The following is a 23,096-nucleotide window of genomic DNA, read 5'->3' on the forward strand; positions in this document are numbered from 1 at the left end:
ATGGCCTAGCCTCTTCTTTCGACCAAGGTTTAGTTCGAATCCTTAATAGAGCCAGTGGTAAAGCTTGGTACCAATATTAATTCATTTCCTGACATATTTTATCAGTCTGTTCTTTGATCAAATGAACCATCTTTTCTACTTGCCCGCTGGCCTGAGGACTTGGTAAACCCAGGACAAACATGAAGTTACCAATCAATTTCTAATTTTTTGCTAATTTCTTGTAACTGTTTTGGGCTAAAGTGCGAGCCTCGGTCAGAAGAAATTGCCTCTGGTACTCCAAAACAAGGTATTATATCGTTTAATAATGTTTTAATTACTTGTCTTGCATTATTTATTCCACAAGGGAATGCTTCTGAAAAAGTATCTGTCAATACCAACAAATATCGATAACCTCTTTTCTAGGTAATTCAGAAAAATCTATTTGCCACTGTTGTCCCAGATAATTCACTTTTCCAATTGTCCCTACCTGATTCCTGTTTTCAGTCTTAGGGTTATTTTTCAGACATAGGTGACATTGTTTTGTCACTAATTGCACTATGGTACAGAATTTTCATCATATGATCTGTTTGTTTAAATGTTTATACAAGGCATTACTTCCCCAGTGTGTTTTATGTTCTTCTTGTATCAACTTCCATAATTGATTATAGGGGATTGTGAGGTATACAGGAATGATTCGTGTCAGCAACTTAGGAGTTTTTGTCACCATTGCACTTTATGGGGAATCGGAACCCCTTGTGACCATTGTGCCTTGTGTGGGACCTATAGGAATGATCATGATTATGATAAATGTTCCTGTCAATACAATGATGAGAAGGAGGAAGAAACAAAGGAATAATCCCTCTTACTCAACCATTTTGTTTTTCAAAAGGTGCTTTGTTTAACTGCTTGAATGCTTTAAGGGGGTTATGTAACTAAGATATAAGATACATCCTGTTACAGGATAAGTAACCAGAGAAGGAATGGAATTTATGGTGCTAAGATGGTGGTTAATCGCATGTGAAAGACATCTCCCCGTTAATGTATTACCAAGAAGTTCAGCAAGGTCTTCACCGGAGAAAGACCCCAGCAACAAGAAAAGAATAATGGAAAGGGGCCACGTCGGCATCCGGGTACAGAAGAAGGGATTGGCTGAGACCCCAGATCAAGAAGTATAAGAGACTAGACCCCAAAGACCCCGGTGTGCATCTCTGGTGGAGCGGAGTCTCCCCGGCGCACCCAGTGCTGCTTGCTATTGGCTCTCGATATTAATCAATTGTAATATAATCAATTGTAATAAAATAATTGAATCAGATCATGGCTAAGATGAAATTTTTATGACAAAATTGGTGACCCCGATGTGATCTCTGTGGCTGCTCGGGACTATAACTCTTATGAGGGGAGCCCCACAACTTGTGGCTCGGGAGTAGTAGTCCCAGACAGTCTCGTGAGATCAACGAACAGAGAGGCAATAACCAAGGAATTTGAGCTCCCGGAAAACTGCAGTATAAAATACCCGTAATTCTTGTGCACGAAGATCTGGACGAGAACAACGGACTCTGAGTATCGTTCGGTTGGGTGGGGTGCCGGTGTGTGTGTGTATGAATGGCATATATGGGAAGTTTTCCTCTATCTGGGATCTGACTACCCAGTTAAGAGACGGTATGTGGAAGTGAATGAACTGAGACACAGGCTGAGTAACGTGAATCTATGGAAATACGGTCCAGGATACAGAAGACCTGTGAAGCGAGTGTGGACCTCTTCTAGGCACGTTTCCAATCTCCCGCGAGGGACTTGGCCGCTGAAGGAGGGAAGTGATATTGGTTGATTGAAAGGAGACAACACCCGGCGGGGAAATGGGTCAGAGTAGGAGTCGTAACTCTCACCCAGGAAGGGGCCCACGGAGAGGTCCCAGGAATAAGGCAGGGAGCGAACTACCAGAAATACCCCCAGACAGTCCCTTGTATTAGCATAAGAATAAACACATGGTTATATGAGGTGCTTTATTGCAGCGCTGGGAAACCAGGGGCACGCGCCCAAATCTGGCTTCGACCTCGTCACATCGCGTTCGCAATTTATACACTAAAAATTTGGTCACTAATACATATTCAACACGGATTACATCATTAACTAATACATATGCATCAAGGATTACCACATCAGTCTATTATGACATCAGCCTCTTCTGCGCTTGCGCAGCCCCCTCTGGTGGTCGCATTGATGAAGTAAGGAGTCTTCCTCGGATGAAGTAAGAAGTCTTCCTCGCCTTGTCCTTTTCACCTTTCTGTTCTTTGGATATATCCCAACCATTGTGTGGACGCCAGCATTCTCTTATTCTCACTTGACTACCCTTGGTGTGTCCATAATTTCTGCTTCGATAGACTTTCACAATACTTTCTTAAATCCACCCATATACCCTTCACCATATATGGTTATGTTAGCTCTTGCCACCAAGCCTACCATTGTTAACATTGGTTACTGAATAACTACGGTACGAAACTACAAACAATAGGACAAGGGGCAATGGGTGTGAACTGGAGCATAGGAAGTTCCACGTTAACATCAGGAAGAACTTCTTTACTGTAAGAGTGACAGAGCACTGGAACAGGTTGCCCAGGGAGGTTGTGGAGTCTCCTACATTGGAGATATTCAAGGCCCGCCTGGACAAGTTCCTGTGTGATGTACTTTAGGTTACTCTGCTCTTGCAGGGGGGTTGGACTAGATGATCTTTTGAGGTCCCTTCCAACCCTTGGGATTCTGTGATTCTGTGAATACTGCCAAATTACAGTATTTCCAAAGCCACACTATTGATTTATTAATTTTTCAAATATAATAATTTCTACTATTTATATAGTTATCGTAAAAATCTCTCCCCTTTCTCTAACATTTCCCCCCTTTGAAAATACTTCACTCAACTTAAGTAAGTATTTTCATTCTCTTAGGTAGCTGTCTCCTGATAAGTAGGTGGAGGTGTAGGGTACTTCAGATGTTCCCTAGTTACTGCTCCTATGATTCGATGGGTCCATGCACTGTTTTGGGCTATTTCCTTTCGGATACAAAGATACATCAGATATAGCATGAAAAATACAATCAGTATCACAATTATAGTTTGCACGAGGTAATGGACCCATCCTGTGAGGTGAAGGCCCAAACTATCAAAGAGTGCTCCAATCCAATTTTGTTCAATATATTCTCTTTCTTTTTCCGCTTCTTGTTCAACTTTAGTCAATTGGGAAATATTGTATTCTATGTCCGCAGTTACATTAGGAATATGAATACAACAATGGTCTATTCTGTCTTTCAAATATTCACAAACACCATGTTCTTTAATCAGTAACATGTCCAATGCCATTCTGTTCTGCAAGGTCATTTTAGTCGTTGCTTGTAACTGCAAATTTATATCTCTGAATCCCATTTTTGTTATTATAGCTAATCTTTCTGTCTGACCAATCAGATCATAAATCATTTCTCTATTCCGATATGCTGCAAATTGAGCAAACAAGGATTCCATAGCCCATCCTACTTTAGTTCCTGTGGAGGGTTCCTGCCAAGTATGGCTTTCCATAGAGGATCTCATAGGGGCTTACTGACATTCCACTTCTGGGTTTTACTCTGATTCGTAACAGAGCTATAGGTAATGCTTGTGGCCATTTTATTCTGGCCTCTTGACATATTTTACTGATTTGTCTCTTTATTGTTTGATTCATCTTTTCTACCTGTCCACTAGATTGGGGCCTCCAGGGGTTATGTAAGTTCCATGATACCCCTAATAGTTTACTAACTTCTTGTACTATGGTTGCAACAAAATGTGGACCCCTATCTGACGATATCCCTAAAGGGACTCCAAATCGTGGAATGATTTCTCTAAGCAACCATTTCACCATTTCCTTTGCCTGATTGGTGTGACAGGGAAGGGCCTCTGGCCATCCAGAAAAGGTTTCAATCCCTACTAGCAGATATTTGTACCCTTGTACTTTTGGTAGTTCCGCAAAATCAACCTGCCAATAATCTCCTGGTTCCACTCTGTCACTGTCTCCCTGTAATGAGATGTCCAGAGCTGCTGCAGGTGAAGTTGTATTTATTGTCTTACACAGATGAAATACGCTCTACAGATCTGTATGCTCTAAAAAAAAAAAAAAAAAAAAAAGAACTGTCGTGGTTTAAACCCAACCACAAACCTCGTCCACTCACTCTCCCCAGTTCTTGCCCTCCCCCTGCTTCTGGAGGGACGAAGAGGAGAATCAAAAAAAAAATGCAACTGCCACGGGTTGAGATAAGAACAGCCCAGTAACTAAGGTATAACACAAATCACTGCTGCTACCACTAATAATAATAGTGCAAAAGGAAATAACAAGAGGAAAGAATACAACACCTCAACACCAGCCGACCGATAACTCGCCCCACTCCCCCCAGCAGAGCACCGACCGATACCTTCTCCAACCCTGCAGTCCCAACCCTTCCGGGTCCCTCCAAGTTACATCCTGGGCATGACGTGCTGTGGTATGGAATACCTCTTTGGTCAGTTTGGGTCAGGTGTCCTGTCTCTACTTCCTCCCGGCCTCCCCTCCTCCCTGGCAGAGCAGGAGGCTCAGAAAGTCCTTGGCCAGACCAAACATTCGAGCAGCAACTGAAAACATCGGCGTTATCACCACTGTTCCAAGGCTAAAAGATCAAAACACAGCACTGTACTAGCTCCTAAGAAGGAGAAAAATGACTGCTGCTGCTCAAAACCAGGACACACTCCTATCCTAATTCTTCCCATCTTAACTTGTCTTTTTACTACTGGATTATTTTTAAGCAGATTTCACATTTTGACCCCACTGCTTTTGCCATAGTTAACATCTGTGTGGAAATTATTCCTCGCCTTAAATAAGTTACCAATGCTTCTGCACCCCAATGACATTTCTGGTGTTCAGTTTGTAGGATTTTTCGCATTATTGCTGGTGGTACTATTACCTGTCCAGTTGTTGTTGTATACCACCCTTCAGAATTCTTTTGAGCCTTCAAAAGTCCTGCCAGCTTTTCATCTTCTTTTGAATAATTAGGATCTTGTGAAAGATAGGTATGGAGTGGGCTTACCTTGAGAAGTATCAGGGCCATCACGTTCCATACCTTTTGGGCAACTTGTCGAGCTGTCTGATCTGCCAGTGTATTTCTTTCCGATATCTTCGAAGTTCCTCCTTGGTGTGCTTTACAATGCATAAAGGCTACCTGTTTGGGTTTTTGTACAGCAATTATCAGTTTTAATATTTCTTCTTGATATTTTATATTAGTCCCTTGTGAAGACAACAGTCCTCGTTCTTGCCACAATGCTCCGTGTATATGTACTACACCAAACGCATACTTTGAATCAGTCCATACATTCACCTTTTTACTGTAGCTCAGTTCCAACGCTCTTGAAAGAGCTATCAGCTCTGCCTGTTGAGCTGACGTCCCAGGAGGCAATGCTTTTGCTTCAATTACCTTTTGTTGCATTGTCACAGCATATCCTGCATACCGTGTCCCGTTCTCCACAAAGCTGCTTCCATCTGTGAAAAGTTCCCAGACTGGCTGCTCAAGAGGTACATCTTTTAAGTCCATTCTGGTTGCATATGTATGCTCGATGACCTCTATACAGTTATGTTCAAGAGTTCCTTCCTCTAGGTCAGTTCCTAGAAAAGCTGCGGATCCAGTTGTTTTGAAAAATATCCTACTGGTCTTTTCCAGCTTCCAATTTTCTGCGTTAGTACTCCCAATGCCAATCTCTGTCTCTCATGGACAAATAACTGAAAGTCCTTTAACGCCTCCTTCAGTCTTTTAAAGGCCTCTTTCTGTGGTTTGTCCCAAACAAAAGCATGTGATTTTTGGGCTTCATACAGGGGTTTAGCAATGAGTCCATAATTCATTATCCACAACCTGCACCATCCTGCCATGCCCAAAAATGTCCTTAGCTCATGTAAATTCCGTGGTTATGGAATGGCACAGATTGCCTCTATGCGATTTATTCCCAGCTTTCGCTGTCCTTGTGAAATTTCACATCCTAGATACAACACAGTTGTACATGCAGTTTGTGCCTTTTCTTTCGAGACTTTATAATCATTCAGGCCTAGCTGGTTCAGGTTTTCAATAGTCACTTTTATGCATAATTTCTGTTCTGTCGCAATAAAGATGTCATCTACGTATTGCAATAGGAGATATTGTGATCTTGGTACCCGTACCTTTCCTTGAGTAGTCCATGTCTCCAGTTCCTTAGCCAATTGATTCCCAAAAAGGGTTGGACTGTTTTTGAATACTTGTGGTAGTCTGGTCCACATTAGTTGTGGTTTTCGTCCGCTCTGTGGATTCTTCCCATTCAAATGCAAACAGTTTCCTGCAATTTTTATCAAGAGGAATGCAGAAGAAGGCATCTTTTAAATCAATCACTGTAAACCATTTATATTTTTCCTTCACAGATGTTAACAGTGTATAAGGATTTGCTACTACTGGGTGGATATCTTTTGTTATTTCATTTATTGCCCTCAGATCCTGTACTAACCTATATGCACCATTTGGTTTTCTTACTGGAAAAATTAGTGTGTTATATTCTGATTCACATTCTTCCAAAATTCGATATTTCAAAAATTTCTCAATTATTTTTATAATTCCAAATCTTGCCTCTAGCTTCAGTGGATATTGTTTAACTCTTACTGGCCTAACCCCATCTTTTAGTTCCACTGTTACTGTCCTGCTTTTGATTCGGGGACTTGCATTATTAATTCACCATTCTCAAAAATAATCCTTGCATCTAACTTAGCTAATAAGTCCCGTCCTAAAAGGGGAATGGGGCATTCAGGTACATATAGAAATTCGTGTGTTAATTCCTTCCCTCTAAATCGCAGATCTAGGGGCTGCAAGAATGGCCGTATTTCCTCCTTCCCTGTGGCTCCCACAATTGTTGTAGTTCTTTCCCCTAACCCCCATGTAAATCATTTAAAACTGAATATGTAACCCCTGTGTCTATTAAAAATTTTCTAACACTTGGGGTTAATGATTAAATATTGGGGCTCTTGGCCATCCCAAGAAGGAAAGAGTAAGGAGAAAATGGTCCATTAGTGTATGGAAGTGTTGACTAAAGAGGAAATTCGGCCTGATCATTTGTACTGGCCAATATTTGGATCTTTTGATGATTGTATTTGCCAGGCTTTAAATTTATATGTTAATGGCAAAGAACCTTTCAGTCAAGAGGAAAGTGATTATGCTGCATTATGGAAAGGATCAACTATAATGGTTTTGTTATTTCCCTTAAAAGAAAAGAAAGGAAAGGTAAAAAAAACCCTAAATAAACCATCATGGGAGCCATTAGATAATTTACCACCCCCTTATCAAGGGCAAGACTCGGGAAGTAATAGAGAAGGCATTTACCCTCCGATACCACCCGACCCTGCTCTGTCGCTCCCCCATCCTCCCCTCCCTCCAGTCGCACCAGGAACAAGATAAGAACACAAAAAGGTGATAATCCTCAGAAGAATGTGGAGGAAAGAGAAACCTTATTCCCCCTCCAAGAGGTTCCGATGGGAGGGAATATAAGAGGAATCGGATTTGTAGCAGTACCCCTGAACACCGTCGATGTAAGATCCTTTAAAAAGGAAATGGGTCTGTTGTTAGATGACCCTCTGGGGGTTTCTGAACGATTGGACCAGTTCCTAGGTCCTAATATTTATACATAGGAAGAGATTGCTGTCACTGGCAACAAGCAGCACATTCACATTCAGGGTTAAGAAGGGGTTAAACCAGAAGTGCTGTTGCAGAGGCAGGCATCTGTAACCCCTGCAGAGCAGGGTGAGCAGCTGTGAGAGAGAGGGAAAAAAAAAAAACAAAACACCAAAAAAACCCACAACAAAACAAACGGAAAACCAAGGGGGAAAGGAGGGGAGCTCACGCAGTTCCTGTGATTGAGCATGAGATGGGTGCTGGGGCAGGCAAACAGGTGGGAACAGACATGTTGACAGACGGGACTGAGGGGTTGTTGAATAAATGTGGACGGGAGTGAAGGAGGAAGCATGGGGAGTGTATAGGAATCGGGAACAGGTAGAAAAGAAAAAGGTGGGTCGTGCTACAGCCACGGCTGCGGTGGTTGCTTTGAAACTGGTGGAGGACGAACGTCGGGCAGAAGTGGGGGAGTGGCCTCCTCTTCTGTGGAACCGGATCGGTGTGTGTGCTATGAGGAGTTTGGACGCTGGGAGTGAGACTGCCCTGGTGGGGGGAGTGCCATGGGGTGGCTCCGGTGACTGAATTGGAAAGTCGTGACTGAACCTGGGGACACCAAGCTAACTATCAAGAAAATTTAAGCAAGTAACTGAGAGAATTCATATTGACTCCTGTAGATATGATATGGGAAAAGCAGGTACAACTGAAATCATTTCAGTAAATAATAGAATAAGGGCCAATACCAGTCCATGTCCTATTTGCAAACATTGCAACCTATATATTAGGGCCAGGTGTCCCAATTGTTCAAAATATATTATTACTCGTAGAGGAGACCAGGAACAATTTTTAAGGAATCAATTGCAGTTCTTTTACATTTGGTGTGAAACTACAACCTCATTAGAACAGTTGTTGTGGGTCAAATATTATTGCCATAATAGCCAACTGGAAATATACCTCTGACTTACCAGAGAGGGCAAGACCGGAGGGAATTGGTGCAGCAGCTGGAAAGGTCTGCCGAGGGCTGCAACCCCTGGGGCTGTGACTGCTGAGCACTATGATCCTGACTGGACCTCTTTTGGTTTTGGTTCTGATAGGAACCACCTGGGAAATCACCGTGGCCTCTAGGGACATTCACAACTGTAGTGAATGTATCACTACAACCAGACGAGGGAGGATAACCTCTCAAACACTGATCTATCACACCGTGTATGAATGCAAAGGAACAATAATCAGTAACTGTATACACAACTGTCCTGGGTTCAGCAGTAGCAGTTATTTTTCTCCTTCTTAGTAGCTAGTGTAGTGCTGTGTTTTGATTTTTTTGGCCTGGGAACAGTGCTGATAACGCTGATGTTTTCAGTTGCTGCTCAAATGTTTGGTCTGGCCAAGGACTTTCTGAGCCTCATGCTCTGCCAGGGAGGAGGGGAGGCCAGGAAGAAGCAGAGACAGGACACCTGACCCAAACTGACCAAAGAGGTATTCCATACCACAGCACGTCATGCCCAGGAGGTAACTGGGAGTTACCCGGAAGGGCTGGGGGACTGCAGGGTTGGACAAGGTATCGGTCGGTGCTCAGCTGGGGGGAGTGGGGCGAGTTATTGGTCGGCTGGTGTTGAGGTGTTGTATTCTTTCCTCTTGTTATTTCTTTTATCATTATTATTATTGGTGGTAGCAGTAGTGATTTGTGTGATACCTTAGTTACTAAACTGTTCTTATCTCAACCCGTGGGAGTTGCATTCTTTTCGATTCTCCTCTCTGTCCCTCCGGGAGTAGGGGGAGGGCAAGAAGGGTGGGAGTGAATAGAGCGACTGTGTGATTTATGGATGACTTTTGTTTAAACCACAACAACAACCAAACTCAATACGGACTTTGTAGAGGAGGGGAAAATAAAACAGTATGTTTCAATCCAAAAGAACTCCCTTATCAATATTGGATAGAGTTGCAAACAGGGGGAGCTGCTGTAAATTGGAAACCTGAATTGAGCATACCCCTCGGTAGTAATAATAAGGTCCCTAACCTCTATTCTTCTGTATCTGTGATTTTTCATGTCTGTAAAGCAATTAACAGAGATCTGGATACCGGAGGATGTGGAGATATAGGATGGAGAAGATATTATGGAAATCTAGCCAAATATATTTGTATGACGAACGGAAACCCCGGTTGCACCCCCCAATTGGGAGGCCACCTTTGTGGATATGGATGGGACTGTGTATGTTGGGCTACCACAAATTGAGGTTATGAATATCATTGTCCTGAATTGGAAACCTTTATTCAAAATGTCCCAGTAAAGCCAGATTGTGGACCACACGAATGTACCCTACTCAATCTAACTATCATGAATATTGGAAAATGGAAAAATAAGAAAATTAAGGAATTTGGAATTAAAATATGGGCTACAGGAAAGGATCCAGGAGCTATAGTCCAAACTAAAATTATGGAAAGTGTTAAGGAATCAATACAACATCATTTTTTATTCAACTCATTTTATCATGAAATGGAAACAGTAGTCCAATATGAAATTCCCACTGTTGCTAAAAATCTCTTTGTAAAATATAGCTAAATCATTGAATGTAACCAACTGCTATGTTTGTGGGGGAACTAACCAGGGAGAGAGATGGCCCTGGGAAGCAATGGAGAGTAACATAAGCGATCCTGTAATCTGGAGAAATCAAGAAGGAAATAATAGAAGGCAGCAATGGATCTTACAAACAAATATAATTGCAAAAAAGTTGTTGGCAAATTTTAGAAAATGATGGCAAACCAGTAGGAAATTTGCTTTGTGAAGGAGGTTATATATGGAACAGAACAAAGAAAGACTGGAAAAATGGGGAGGTCCTATAGAAATGAATCACTGGACTAATGGAACTAATATACCAAACGGATGGCCCACTCCAGATGGACATTATTAGATCTGTGGTAAAGTAGCCTTTGCATTTTTACCTAAAAATTGGACAGGATCATGTGTATTGGGAACAATCAGACCTAGTTTCTTTTTTATTACCTATAAGCCGAGGAGAATGTTTGGGAGTCCAATTATACACAGAAACAGATGAACTAAGGAAATGATATAAAAGGGAACTGCAAATTGGTAACTGGAAGGACAATGAGTGGCCACCCGAACGAATAATCTCTTACTATGATCCGACAACTTGGGCAGAAGACAGGTCCTGAGGATACCGGACCCCTATATATATGCTGAATAGGATCATAAGATTACAAGCTGTAGTAGAAATAGTAGTAAATAAAACAAAAGATGCATTAGGATTAATTGCGAAGCAAAATACCAAGATGAGAACTACAATATATCAGAAGAGATGAAAAAGACAGCTCATGTTCCAGTCCAAACATGGAATGAAATCAATTTTGGAGGACTAGAATCTTGGAGACAATTTTTAACGGGGATTGGATTACTAAAGTTGGTACAGTGGTGTTGGGAATATTCGAGGGATTGTTAATTATTCCTTGTATAATTCCATGTTTTACCAAACTTATACATACGGTTGTACAAAATATGCAATTAACCGCCGTACCTTTAGAAGCAGAATTAGTGAATAAGGGAGGAACTCACTCATTAATGATACTAAAGACCAAAGCAACTCCAATAGAATCCACGGCTCGAAAAGCGGTTACTAGATTAGAAGCCAAAACACGAATCAATGTTACAAGAAAACAAAGGGGGGAATTGTGAGGTATACAGGAATGATTCGTGTCAGCAGCTTAGGAGTTCTTGTCACCATTGCACTTTATGGGGAATCGGAACCCCTTGTGACTATTGTACCCTGTGTGGGGTGTATAGGAATGATCATGATTATGATAAATGTTCCCATCAATACAATGATGAGAGAGAAGAAGATACCAAGGAATAATCCCTCTTACTCAACCGCTTTGTTTTTTAAAGGGTGCTTTGTTTAACTGCTTGGAACCCCTTTGTTGTTTAAAGAGTGCTTTGATTAACTGCTTGAATGCCTTAAGGGGGTTATATAACTAAAGAGATAGATACATCCTGTTACAGGATAAGTAACCAGAGAAGGAATGGAATTTATGGGGCTAAGATGGTGGTTAGTTGCATGTGGAAGACATCTCCCCGTTAATGTATTACCAAGAAGTTCAGCAATGTCTTCACTGGTGAAAGACCCCAGCAACACGAAAAGAATAATGGAAAGGGGCCACGTCGGCATCCGGGTACAGAAGAAGGGATTGGCTGAGACCCCGGACCAAGAAGTATAAGAGACTGGACCCCAAAGACCCCGGTGTGCGTCTCTGGTGGAGCGGAGACTCCCTGGCACACCCAGTGCTGCTTGCTTATTGCCTCTCGATATTAATCAATTGCAATAAAATAATTGAATCAGATCGTGGCTAATACAAAATTTTTATAACAGAAGAGATTCTACAGGTACGTAGCAAACAAAAAACAGACTAGGGACAACATAGGCCCCCTGAGGAAGCTCTGGGGAGAACTGTCTACACAGGATGTGGAAAAGGCTGAGGTTCTGAATCACTTTTTTTCCTCGGTCTTCACTGGCAAAGGCTCTGACTGCACCACCCAAGTCTTAGAAGGTAGACGCAGGGACTGTGAGAATGAAGACCTTGGGCCCACTGTAGGAGAGGATCTGGTTCGAGACCATCTTAAAATTTAAACATGCACAAGTCCATGGGACCTGATGAAATCCATCCACGGGTCCTGAAGGAGCTGGCGAATGAAGTTGCTAAGCCACTGGCCATCATATTTGAAAAATCATGGCAGTCAGGTGAAGTTCCCGACGACTGGAAAAAGGGAACTATAACCCCCATTTTCAAGAAGGGGAAAATGGAAGACCCAGGGAATTACAAACCAGTTAGTATCACCTCTGTGCCTGGCAAAATCTTGGAGCACATTCTCCTGGAAGGCATGCTAAGGCACATGAAAAACAACAAGGTAGTTGGTGTCAGCCAGCATGGCTTCACTAAGGGGAAATCCTGCCTGACCAATTTGGTGGCCTTCTATGATGGGGCTACAGAATTGATGGACAAGGATAAAGCAGTTGATGTCATCTACCTGGACTTGTGCAAAGCGTTTGACACTGTCCCACACAACATCCTTGTCTCTAAATTGGAGAGATATCAATTTGATGGATGGACCACTCGGTGGATAAAGAACTGGCTGGATGGCCACATGCAAAGAGTTGTGGTCAATGGCTCAATGTCTGGCTGGAGACCAATAACAAGTGGTGTCCCTCAGGGATCGGTGTTGGGACCGGTCTTGTTTAACATCTTCGTCGCTGACATGGACAGTGGGATTGAGTGCGCCCTCAGCAAGTTTGCCGATGACACCAAGCTGTGTGGTTTGGTTGATACGCTGGAGGGAAGGAATGCAATTCAGAGGGACCTCGACACGCTTGTAAGGTGGGCTGATGCCAACCTTATGAAGTTCAAACATGCCAAATTTAAGGTCCTACATCTGGGTCGGAGAACTCCCAGGCACAGCTACAGGTTGGGCAAAGAAGAGATTCAGAGCAGCTCTGCAGAGAAGGACTTGAGGTTGCTGGTCGATGAGAAAATGAACATGAGCTGGCTGCAGTGTGCGCTCGCAGCCCAGAAAGCCAGCCGTATCCTGGGCTGCATCAAAAGGAGCGTGACCAGCAGGTTGAAGGAGGTGATCCTGCCCTTCTACTCTGCTCTTGTGAGACCTCACCTGGAGTATTGTGTGCAGTTCTGGTGTCCTCAACATAAAAAGGACATGGAACTGCTGGAACAAGTCCAGAGGAGGCCACGAGGATGATCAGGGGACTGGAGCACCTCCCATATGAAGATAGGCTGAGAAAGTTGGGGCTGTTCAGCCTGGAGAAGAGAAGGCTGCGTGGAGACCTAATAGCAGCCTTCCAGTACCTGAAGGGGGCCTATAGGGATGCTGGGGAGGGACTCTTCGTCAGGGACTGTCGTGACAGTACAAGGGGTAACAGGTTAAAACTTAAACAGGGGAAGTTTAAATTGGATCCAAGGAGGAAATTCTTTCCTGTTAGTTTGGTGAGACACTGGAATCGATTGCCCAGGGAAGTTGTGAGTGCTCCATCCCTGGCGGTGTTCAGGGCCAGTTTGGATGAAGCCTTGTGTGGGATGGTTTAGTGTGAGGTGTCCCTGCCCATGGCAGAGGGGTTGGAACTAGATGATCTTGAGGTCCTTTCCAACCCTAACTATTCTATGATTCTAAGGTCGTTGTAAGGAAAGGGTTAAATCGCAAGAAGTTCGTTGTAAGGAAAGGGTAAAGTTGCAGAGCAGGGGTAGACAAATGCGAATCCAGGTGATAGATTGGAAATCTATTCAGAGAGAGGCTCTGTCAAACAATGATTTTGATTGTTCGCAGGTGTTGCAGGAAAAGATTCTTGCCTTTCCTGTTAAGTACCAGATTAACCCTCAAGGTCAGGCAGTAAATGCTGAAATGTCTCCATTAAATTGGAAATTGCTATCTCAGTTAAGGCGAACTGTTTCTTCTACAGGCATTCAGTCTGAACCCACTAGGCAAATGTTGTCATATATTTGGGGAACAGATTTGCTCTTAATCGAGGATATTAAAAGTATTGTGAAATTAATCCTCACCCCTTCGCAGTTGTTATGGAACATGTATTGGCAGGAAGCCTGTCAAGAGGTGGTTGCAGTTCAACAAGACCAGGGAGATCCCCTGATTGGGGTGCAATTACAACACCTGATGGGAATTGGGCAGTTCTCCACTAAGGAGGCTCAAGTCCAGTTAGGTCCAGAATTGTTAAAAGAATCTATGAGACTAGCCTTATGAGCTCTATCACAGATTAAAGATACTAGTGCAGCTCCTGCCTCCATGAAAGTGACACAGAAAAAGGACGAGCCCTTCAGTACCTTTGTGGATAGGGTAGCTGATGCTATAAGGAAGTCAGGTACTCCAGAATACATGCATGGTATTTTACTGCGTCAGTGTGCAATACAGAACTGTAATGATGCTGTAAGGCAGATACTTGTTCAGTTACCTGCAAATGCCACTGTAGAAGAGATGTTAGAACGTATGACACGGGTACCTATGGGGCATCAGGCAATGTTGGTTGAGGCGGTAAAAGCAGTGGGAGAGGCAATTCAAAAAAAAAAAAAAAAAAAAGAGGAAAAAAAAAAAGTCAGTCGCAAGTATTAGCAGCCTTGGCACCTTTGCAAGCCACCGGTATGGTCAGGGGTCCTTGATGTTTTAGATGTGGTCAAAATGGGCACATGAGAAAAGATTGCCACAACTCGGTTTGGTGCCCTAATTGTCAAATGGACAACCATTGTGCTGCTACCTGTCGACGTAAACAGAACCGGTCGGGAAACTGGCAGCAGAGCGCCAAGACCCGTCGCAAAATGATCCCAAGCACGGGTCCCTCAGCCCCCATGCCTTAACGTGTGTACGCAGCAAGTCAAACTCCATTGCCTTGCAACCAGCCACCGCCGGCAGCCTCGGAATGGACTTGGCAACCGCAGTAGATACTACCTTATATGATAAGACCGTGTCATTGCTCTCTACCGGAATATATGGTCCTTTGACTTTAAATAATAAGCCTATAGGAGCCTTGTTACTGGGGAGATCATCATCCGCGTTGAAAGGACTATTCATTGTTCCAGGTGTCATCGATGCTAATTATATGGGTGAAATTAAGATTATGGCAAAAACTGACTATCCTCCTCTGCATATACCAAAAGGCACACATATAGCACAAGTTGTGCCTATTTCGCAGTTAATATCAGGAGCACATCAAACCGTTCGTGGCACCGGTGGTTTTGGATCTACTGGAGGACTCGCCCTATTTTCTCTATCGATGGCGACCCGCACAGAGATTTCAGCGATATTAACTTGGGGAAATCACTCGATAACTTTGACTGCATTGCTTGACTCTGGTGCTGATATTACCATAGTTTCTCTAAGTAAGTGGCCATCCGCTTGACCGTTAAAAGAAACATTCAGGCATAATAGATGTTCAAGAGCGGATTTCCTTAACATTGTATACGTTAAATTATTTATGTATCTTTGGTGATGAACAAACTCCAGCGGTTGTTAAGCACTTTGTACAAACAGAAGCACAAAAGATAAAGCTTTCTTTTAAGGTGTACTATCGAGATCCTAATACAGGGTTGTGGCAGGGACCGGCAGAAGTAATATATCTGGGCCGTGGTTACGCCTGTGTTTCTGCTCCCGCAGGACCCTGGTGGGTACCATCCAAGTGGCTAAGACCGGCTGCTGAGGAAGCTCCAGTGACGGTATCTCCGAGCTAGGGTATGGACCCTGACTCGCAGGCCCGGGAGGAGCGTCGCCTGCGCTGAGCACTACAGCCACTAATGGAAGAACTTAACTCCTTAATCAACACAGAGCTTTCGTTGAGCACAGTCGCCCTCCTAGATCCGGTCCATGGCCACAGACATATAGTGGTACAACCGAGACTGGAGATACAACAAGTGCTTCGACAACCCTGTAGTTTTTGTCATCAGTGTGACCCTACAGTAGAGTTCTATTGTGGTGGTTGTCAGTCTATAAGGTATCTTTGCCAAAGTTGGCTAAAACAAAAGGCCTTTTGTGTAGCTTGTCGGAACAAATTTTATCGCAAAAGTGACCCGCTTATAGCGCTTCGGAAATATTTAGCTGATTTTAGAAGTACAGATTTTGAATTACTCGAGTTATTTGAAAATCGAGGTTCGCTTCATAGAGCTGCATATACGTTTGCTTTACAAGCTGCTTCGCCGTGATAGGACTAATAATTATAGGGGGTTTGTTGCTTTGTTGTGCTTTGCAATGTTGTTCTGCTTGTTTACAATGACTCCTGACTCAGTCCTTATTCCTTCATAAAGAAAAAGGGGGAATTGTGGAGACATGGCTAACAGAGAAAGGCCACGTTCCCATCAACGAGCTGAAATAGAACATTTGTTTAGAGAATGGTGCAGACTTACTAGCACCAGATAATGAGGAACTGAGGGACATCTGGAGGGAAGCGCCATGCTCTGACCAATTACAGACAAGGACACTAACTAATAAACAAGATAAGCACATAAAAATAGAGGATATAAAAGTACACAGTTTAACCACAAAAATAATGAGCTTACGCAATGCCTTACTTATGCCAGAACCAATCAAGCGCCTAGTATTTGCATATTCATGTATTATCGTTGCTATATTAACCGGAGGTAGAAGCCCAATAAACAAATCACGCTTATGGATCACAGTGGTCGTGTCTTGATTCCTCCCTGTTGCAACACAATTTACTGAACATTTCTCCTCTGCCTCTAACTGCTTTTCCTCTTCCATTAGTCCCTCCACCAGTTTCTACTTGCCCCAAAGCAGCCACCATAGCCATGGCTATAGCACGACTCAGCTTTTTCTTCTCTACTTGTTCCCGATTCCTATATGCTCTCCATGCTTAACATTCTCAGGTCCTTCTGCTCTGTTGCCAGTGACAGCAACCCCTTCCTCCTTATCAGTAACAGATGGGGCAGATGCTGAGGGTGCTGCTCTCTGAGGTACCTGTGATACATAATCCTCCAACCTATCTTCCTGATTACTGTTTTTTAAGTTTAAACATCATTCCCCCAATATCACAACCTGAACAACATCTCTCCACCTTAGCTTTCTGTTTTTCCCTGTCCTTTTCCAAAGCCAAAATTAAGGGATCTGGTGGAGCTATTTTAATTTCACATTCCGTCTGCCACTCTGGGTGGTTTCTTAAAGTGAAAAACATATCTGCATACATCAATTCATTCCATTTTCCTTGTCAGCTTAAAAATAACATTAATTGCAACAATGTATTATAATTCAAAGTCCCATTTTTGGGTCATTTTTCCTGATCCTCTAAGGTATATAACGGCCACCACTGGTTATAATATTTCATTCAAGTCTTTTTATTTACCGAGACCCTGGGGGATCATCCTAATTCTTTCCAATAAGCCACACCCCAAAGGGCTCTTTTCTATTATTTCTCCACTCTGTAGATTTTCCGTTATTTTTCTTATACACGCTATACACACACACACTTACACAGGATCCCAAAAATTCCACTCGTTCACAATTTTTAAAACAAAGACAAAAACATATGCCAAGTATACAAATACTAATTAGCAGCATGATAAAAATAAAACCAGTTTGCCATTCATTAATTACTCAAGCACAGCATCAAATACTGGTTTTCAGAAATTGGGTCAGATACCAGAAAAATACAACTGCGTTCCAGCATGTGACATCTCCTATGCATCTCCTATGCTAGGAGGAGCTATCCCCCGTGTCTCCTGGTGCCGCAATAAAGAATACCTGCTTGTCAACTTAAACTTTGTTGGCAGGTTCCTGGAGATTTCTCCAAACCACCATTTCAGTTTGTTTTGGGGTAGAGATTTTGGAGAGAGCATGGTCTACAGGCAGAGCCCAAGCCTGGTACAGGATGATACAGCCAAGGTGTTTCAATTTCTCAAGCTCAGGTTTCTCAGCTGCAAAAAATGGTTGAGCAGACTACTAAGAAAAGCTCAAGGACAAACATGTAAATGAGTTAAGCTTGAAGCAGCAGCCTAGCAGCCACTGCAACTCTATGGTTTCATATGTGAGAGCAGGCAGGTCAGAAAGGTCACATCAGATTGAACCAAAAGGACCAAAATACCCGTGGTTAACCTCTCTATTAAGGTATAAACCTGCACAACAGTGAGATTGAAACCAACTACTGCAGAAGAGGATGGAAACATTTGTGTTCTCCCCTCTCACATACCAGTCATTGTGAATAAGCAATCAAATCAGGCCACATATCTCCTGAGCCAGATACAATCTGAATCTGTGACCTAGGAAGGCATACATACATGTGTATCATTACCTGTTTCCTGAGAGCAAATCTTCAACAGCAGACAAAACTGCTTCAACATTTCTTCCAGGAGGAAAACTGATATAAAGCTTTTTAGGTATAAAAGCAAAAGGCTTTGTGAGGTTACAGAGGGTAGGCTGGATGTAGCACAGAGGATTCGATGCCCCTATTTGTGATTGTGAACATGGGGTTGACATTGCTCCAGCACAAGAGGACAAACTAGAAGACAAGAGAGTTTGTAGACCTATTCTTCGCATTTTTCTGGGTTTCCTGCTGAAGTAGCTCATAGTTTACCCACCATATCCAGCTGTGCTGATATAAGGAAAGCAAGTGACTGGAAAACATAGGGTTAAAATACTTTTAGCCTAACTTAGGTCTCAGACAGAGAACAATGTAAGTCTGTGGTGAGATAACAGAATTTAGTGACCCTACTAACATGAGTGAATTATTTCTCCCCATCCTTCTACTTATCAGTTAGTTTGGAGACAGTGACTCCCAAACATCTGCTAGCTTCGGATAATCCTTGTCTACCCGTCCTGTTTTGCTTGCAATAAATTTTGTACGAAGGTCACGCTGTTCTAAAACTTTCTCAGCTATCAGAAAATTACAGATATGGCTGGTTTAAGCTAGTTTTGTGATTACTGAGGCATCCAACTGTGCCAAAGGTGACAAGTACATCATGAGGAAGACTGCTTACTTCATCTTGAAGACCCCAGCCCACATGAGGAAAACTACTTACTTCATCTGTCCCACACAACATCCTTGTCTCTAAATTGGAGAGATATCAATTTGATGGATGGACCACTCGGTGGATAAAGAACTGGCTGGATGGCCACATGCAAAGAGTTGTGGTCAATGGCTCAATGTCCGGCTGGAGATGAGTAACAAGTGGTGTCCCTCAGGGATAGGTGTTGGGACCGGTCCTGTTTAACATCTTTGTGGGTGACATGGACAGTGGGATTGAGTGCGCCCTCAGCAAGTTTGCCGATGACACCAAGCTGTGTGGCCCGGTTGATATGCTGCAGGGAAGGGATGCCGTCCAGAGGGACCTTGACACACTTGTGAGGTGGGCTGATGCCAACCTTATGAAGTTCAACCATGACAAGTGCAAGGTCCTACACCTGGGTCGGAGCAATCCCAGGCACAGCTACAGATTGGGCAAAGAAGAGATTCAGAGTGGCTCTGAGGAGAAGGACTTGGGGGTGCTGGTCGATGAGAAAAAGAACATGAGCCGGCTGCAGTGTGCGCTCGCAGCCCAGAAAGCCAGCCGTATCCTGGGCTGCATCAAAAGGAGCGTGACCAGCAGGGCGAAGGAGGTGATCCTGCCCTTCTACTCTGCTCTTGTGAGACCTCACCTGGAGCATTGTGTGCAGTTCTGGTGTCCTCAACATAAAAAGGACATGGAACTGCTGGAACAAGTCCAGAGGAGGGCCACGAGGATGATCAGGGGACTGGAGCACCTCCCGTATGAAGATAGGCTGAGGAAGTTGGGGCTGTTCAGCCTGGAGAAGAGAAGGCTGCGTGGAGACCTCATAGCAGCCTTCCAGTACCTGAAGGGGGCCTATAGGGATGCTGGGGAGGGACTCTTTGTCAGGGACTGTAGTGACAGGACAAGGGGTAAGGGGTTAAAACTGAAACAGGGGAAGTTTAGATTGGATCTAAGGAGGAAATTCTTTCCTGTGAGGGTGGTGAGACACTGTAATCAGTTGCCCAGGGAGGCTGTGAGTGCTCCATCCCTGGCAGTGTTCAAGGCCAGGTTGGATGAAGTCTTGGTTGGGATGGTTTAGTGTGAGGTGTCCCTGCCCATGGCAGGGGGGTTGGAACTCGATGATCTTGAGGTCCTTTCCAACCCTAACTATTCTATGATTCTATGATCTTGAAGACCTCCACCCAGGACCACTGGAGGGCAGCGCACAAGCGCCAAAAGGAGGAGACTTAGGATAATGAGTTCCTAGAACTAATTGTAATATCCCCACTGCTCTCTCGGGAACCTAATGAATATGCATGTTTGTGTGTAATAAATATCTGCTCGGTTAACCCCTCTGTGTGCAAGTTAAGAGGAAAGATCCCCCTTGCACCCAGCGCTGTAATAAACGTAACTGCTTTATAAGTCTATACTTTATAACTGTAGAGTCTGGTTTCGTGCTTCACTGCTGCTGGCGAAAGGCTCCGCAAGGGCAGGGGCAGGGGCAGGGGCGAGGGCAGGGCAGCAACCCCCAGCTACAACAGCTCCCCCAACCTAGGCATCTCAAAATTCCACCACCACATTCTGGGTGCTCCAGCACGCCACCATCTTGGGCCGCCCCGGTACAGGCGGGGCTCGCGGCAGTGCGCCTGCGTACAACTGTGCGCCACGCGGGGGATGACGGGAAATGTAGTCCTACTGCGCTCACTCCACACACATCCCCAGTCCCGGTGCGCTTGGTGGGACCTTATGGTGCGGGCGGCTCTCGCGCGGCTCGACTTCCTCAGAGCGCTTAGTTGCAGCGACTTTCGCGTGGTAACGGCCCCGCTGCAGGCCCGCGGAGTGAGTGAGGTCGAGGGCTGTGCTCCGCGGGGAAAAGCCCACCCGGGGCGCCATGTCTCTATGACCCGCGTGGCCGCAGCGGCGAGTGCCGGCATTGGCCGGCAGCAGCGTAGGGGTTAAAGGCGGGGGGCCGGGGGAGGAGGCGGGAGCATGCGTATTACCGGTCTCTATTGTCTCCGGCGCGGCGCCGAACAGCAAGGTGGCTGGTGGCGGTTAGCAGCGAGGCCGTGCCTAGCGGAGCGGGGCCCTGTGGCCCCGCTGCCACATGGGCAGCAGCTGATTGTCGCCCGGCTGCTTGGCCGCACCCCGGGCAGGAGCGAGGCGGGTGGAGCGACCTGGCTGGCGTCCACACACATCCCAACTTCCCTCGCCGTCTTGGTCTCCCCTTCTTCTACGCGGCCCCGGAGCCCTCGGCGGTCCTTGCCGGCAGTGACGGCGGCGGCCTCGGAGCGCCCTCGCCCCTGCGGGCTCGGCGCGGGGAGGATGTCTGGGGCGGGGATGGGTTTTCGCCCGTAGTTGCCCGTACCTTCCCTGCTTCCTTCCGCCCTTTCTCGCTTCCCGGGGGCGGTGCGGCCCCGTTCCTCACGGGGGGCTGTCTCTCGCCTTCCTCCGGCCCTGCGGTGCCCATATGGGGGGTAAGCAGAGCACGGCGGCCCGTTCGCGAGGCCCCTTCCCGGGGGTGTCGACGGATGACAGTGCCGTGCCACCGCCGGGAGGAGGGGGGGGGCCGTCCCCCTTCGGCCATTACCGGGCGGCCGGCGGCGGCGCCATGGGGCTGCGCAGCCGCTCAGTCAGCTCGGTGGCTGGTATGGGCATGGAGCCCGTGGCGGCTGGCGCCGTCCCCTTCGGGCTGTACTCGGCTGCGGCAGGGGAGGCCGAGCGGGCTCCGGGCGGCGGCGGTCCGGTCTCCGGCTCCACGTACGCCCATGGCAACGGTTACCAGGAAACGGGAGGCGGTCACCATAGAGACGGGATGCTGTACCTGGGCGCCAGGGCCTCGCTGGCCGACGCGCTGCCCCTCCACATCGCACCGCGGTGGTTCAGCTCGCACAGTGGTGAGTGCTGGCTCCCCGGAGTGTCCCTACGGCTTCCTTTCAATGGGTGCTTGGGTGTGGCAGTGGGCACATTTCGCCTGGGACCAGGGTGGGAGGGGGTCTGCCCCGTTTTGGCTGGCTGGTCAACGCCCCTTATGTTAAGCTTGAAGGAAGGACCCTCATCCCCTCCCTGGTGCTAGGGATGGTGTCTGTGTCAAGGTCGAGAGAGGAAGCTTTCTGGAAGGGAGGTGGCTTGGCTCCAGGATGTGAAGCAGTGGATATCCTACACATACATTCTCCCCACTTCGCCCTGGTGGAAAGTGGTCTGAGGGTGCTGTAGCTTGAGCACTGGGTTTTGAAGACCAGGCTGAGCTCCTCATGCTGCTTCTGAAGGTATTTGGGGGGTGCCAGTCAGGTATAGTGGTTCCCACACCTTAGAAGCTGGGAAAGGGGTAGAGAAAGCCTCTGAAAGTGAGGTGTAGGATTCCCCCCCCTTTATTTTCATCTGATAAAGGGCCAGGGTGAGGCCACAGTGGGTTTTCTCACTGAAGCCAGCTGGCACCGTTGTGGTGCTGTGGAGGAAGCATAGGAGGAACTGCCTGCCTCTTTAGTGGGGCTGGGGAGCTTGCAGGAAACATGTCAGGTCAAGGGAGTTGTAAGGTTGTCCCCATCTTCACCCTCCAGGCTGGACCCTTCCGTGGGTCCTGGTGTGTGGAGAAGGAACTCTGGCTGTGAGTAGGGCTGTGTCACTGACCTAGTTTTGGCTGGGTACAGGGAGCAAGATGGGAGGTCCTCCCTTTCCCTCCTTGCTACAAGGGAAGTAATTTTAGGGATGTCTCCTTGTGTTTCCTGGAATAGTCTGGGATTTCTCTCCCACCCATCCCCTTTGCAAACACTAAGTGTTCTCTTTGCATGACATGATCTGGGAATTTCATAATACCCCTTGGGACAATGCCTCATCAGTTGAAACTGAACCAGCGGACAAGAACAAAGTGCAAAATGAGGCTTGTGTGGGCCCATTTTCCTCCTTCCATCTTGGGATTTTCCCCCATTACCCAGTCTCCAGAGGCTGCTCTTCTCAGTTAGATGAAA

The 23,096-nt window shown here is 45.6% G+C and overlaps 1 protein-coding gene and 1 long non-coding RNA gene across 4 annotated transcripts in view; one reads left to right on the forward strand and one right to left on the reverse strand.

Annotated features, from left to right (window-relative positions):
* Nucleotides 1-2,000: 2,000 nt before the first annotated feature.
* Nucleotides 2,001-21,986, reverse strand: LOC136004251 (uncharacterized). 2 transcript variants are annotated; one of them, XR_010608332.1, is made up of 3 exons: nt 21,132-21,986; nt 5,056-6,325; nt 2,001-4,099 (listed from the first exon to the last, which is right to left on the reverse strand). It is a non-coding gene; the product is annotated as an uncharacterized LOC136004251 (long non-coding RNA). The 2 variants fall into 2 exon arrangements; XR_010608331.1 differs by having other exon boundaries at nt 4,488-6,325.
* Nucleotides 21,119-23,096, forward strand: part of LOC136004248 (E3 ubiquitin-protein ligase ZNRF1-like) — a 33,954-nt gene continuing 31,976 nt past the window's right edge. The window contains exon 1 of one of the 2 annotated variants that reach the window (XM_065660576.1): nt 21,119-22,025. In XM_065660576.1, coding sequence (XP_065516648.1) covers nt 21,599-22,025 — 427 coding nt within the window. In that variant the 5' untranslated portion in view covers nt 21,119-21,598. The remainder of the gene's footprint in view (nt 22,026-23,096) is intronic. The other variant, XM_065660575.1, reaches the window with a different exon arrangement.

Source organism: Lathamus discolor, chromosome W (assembly GCF_037157495.1).
Source record: "Lathamus discolor isolate bLatDis1 chromosome W, bLatDis1.hap1, whole genome shotgun sequence".
Taxonomy (NCBI): domain Eukaryota; kingdom Metazoa; phylum Chordata; class Aves; order Psittaciformes; family Psittacidae; genus Lathamus; species Lathamus discolor.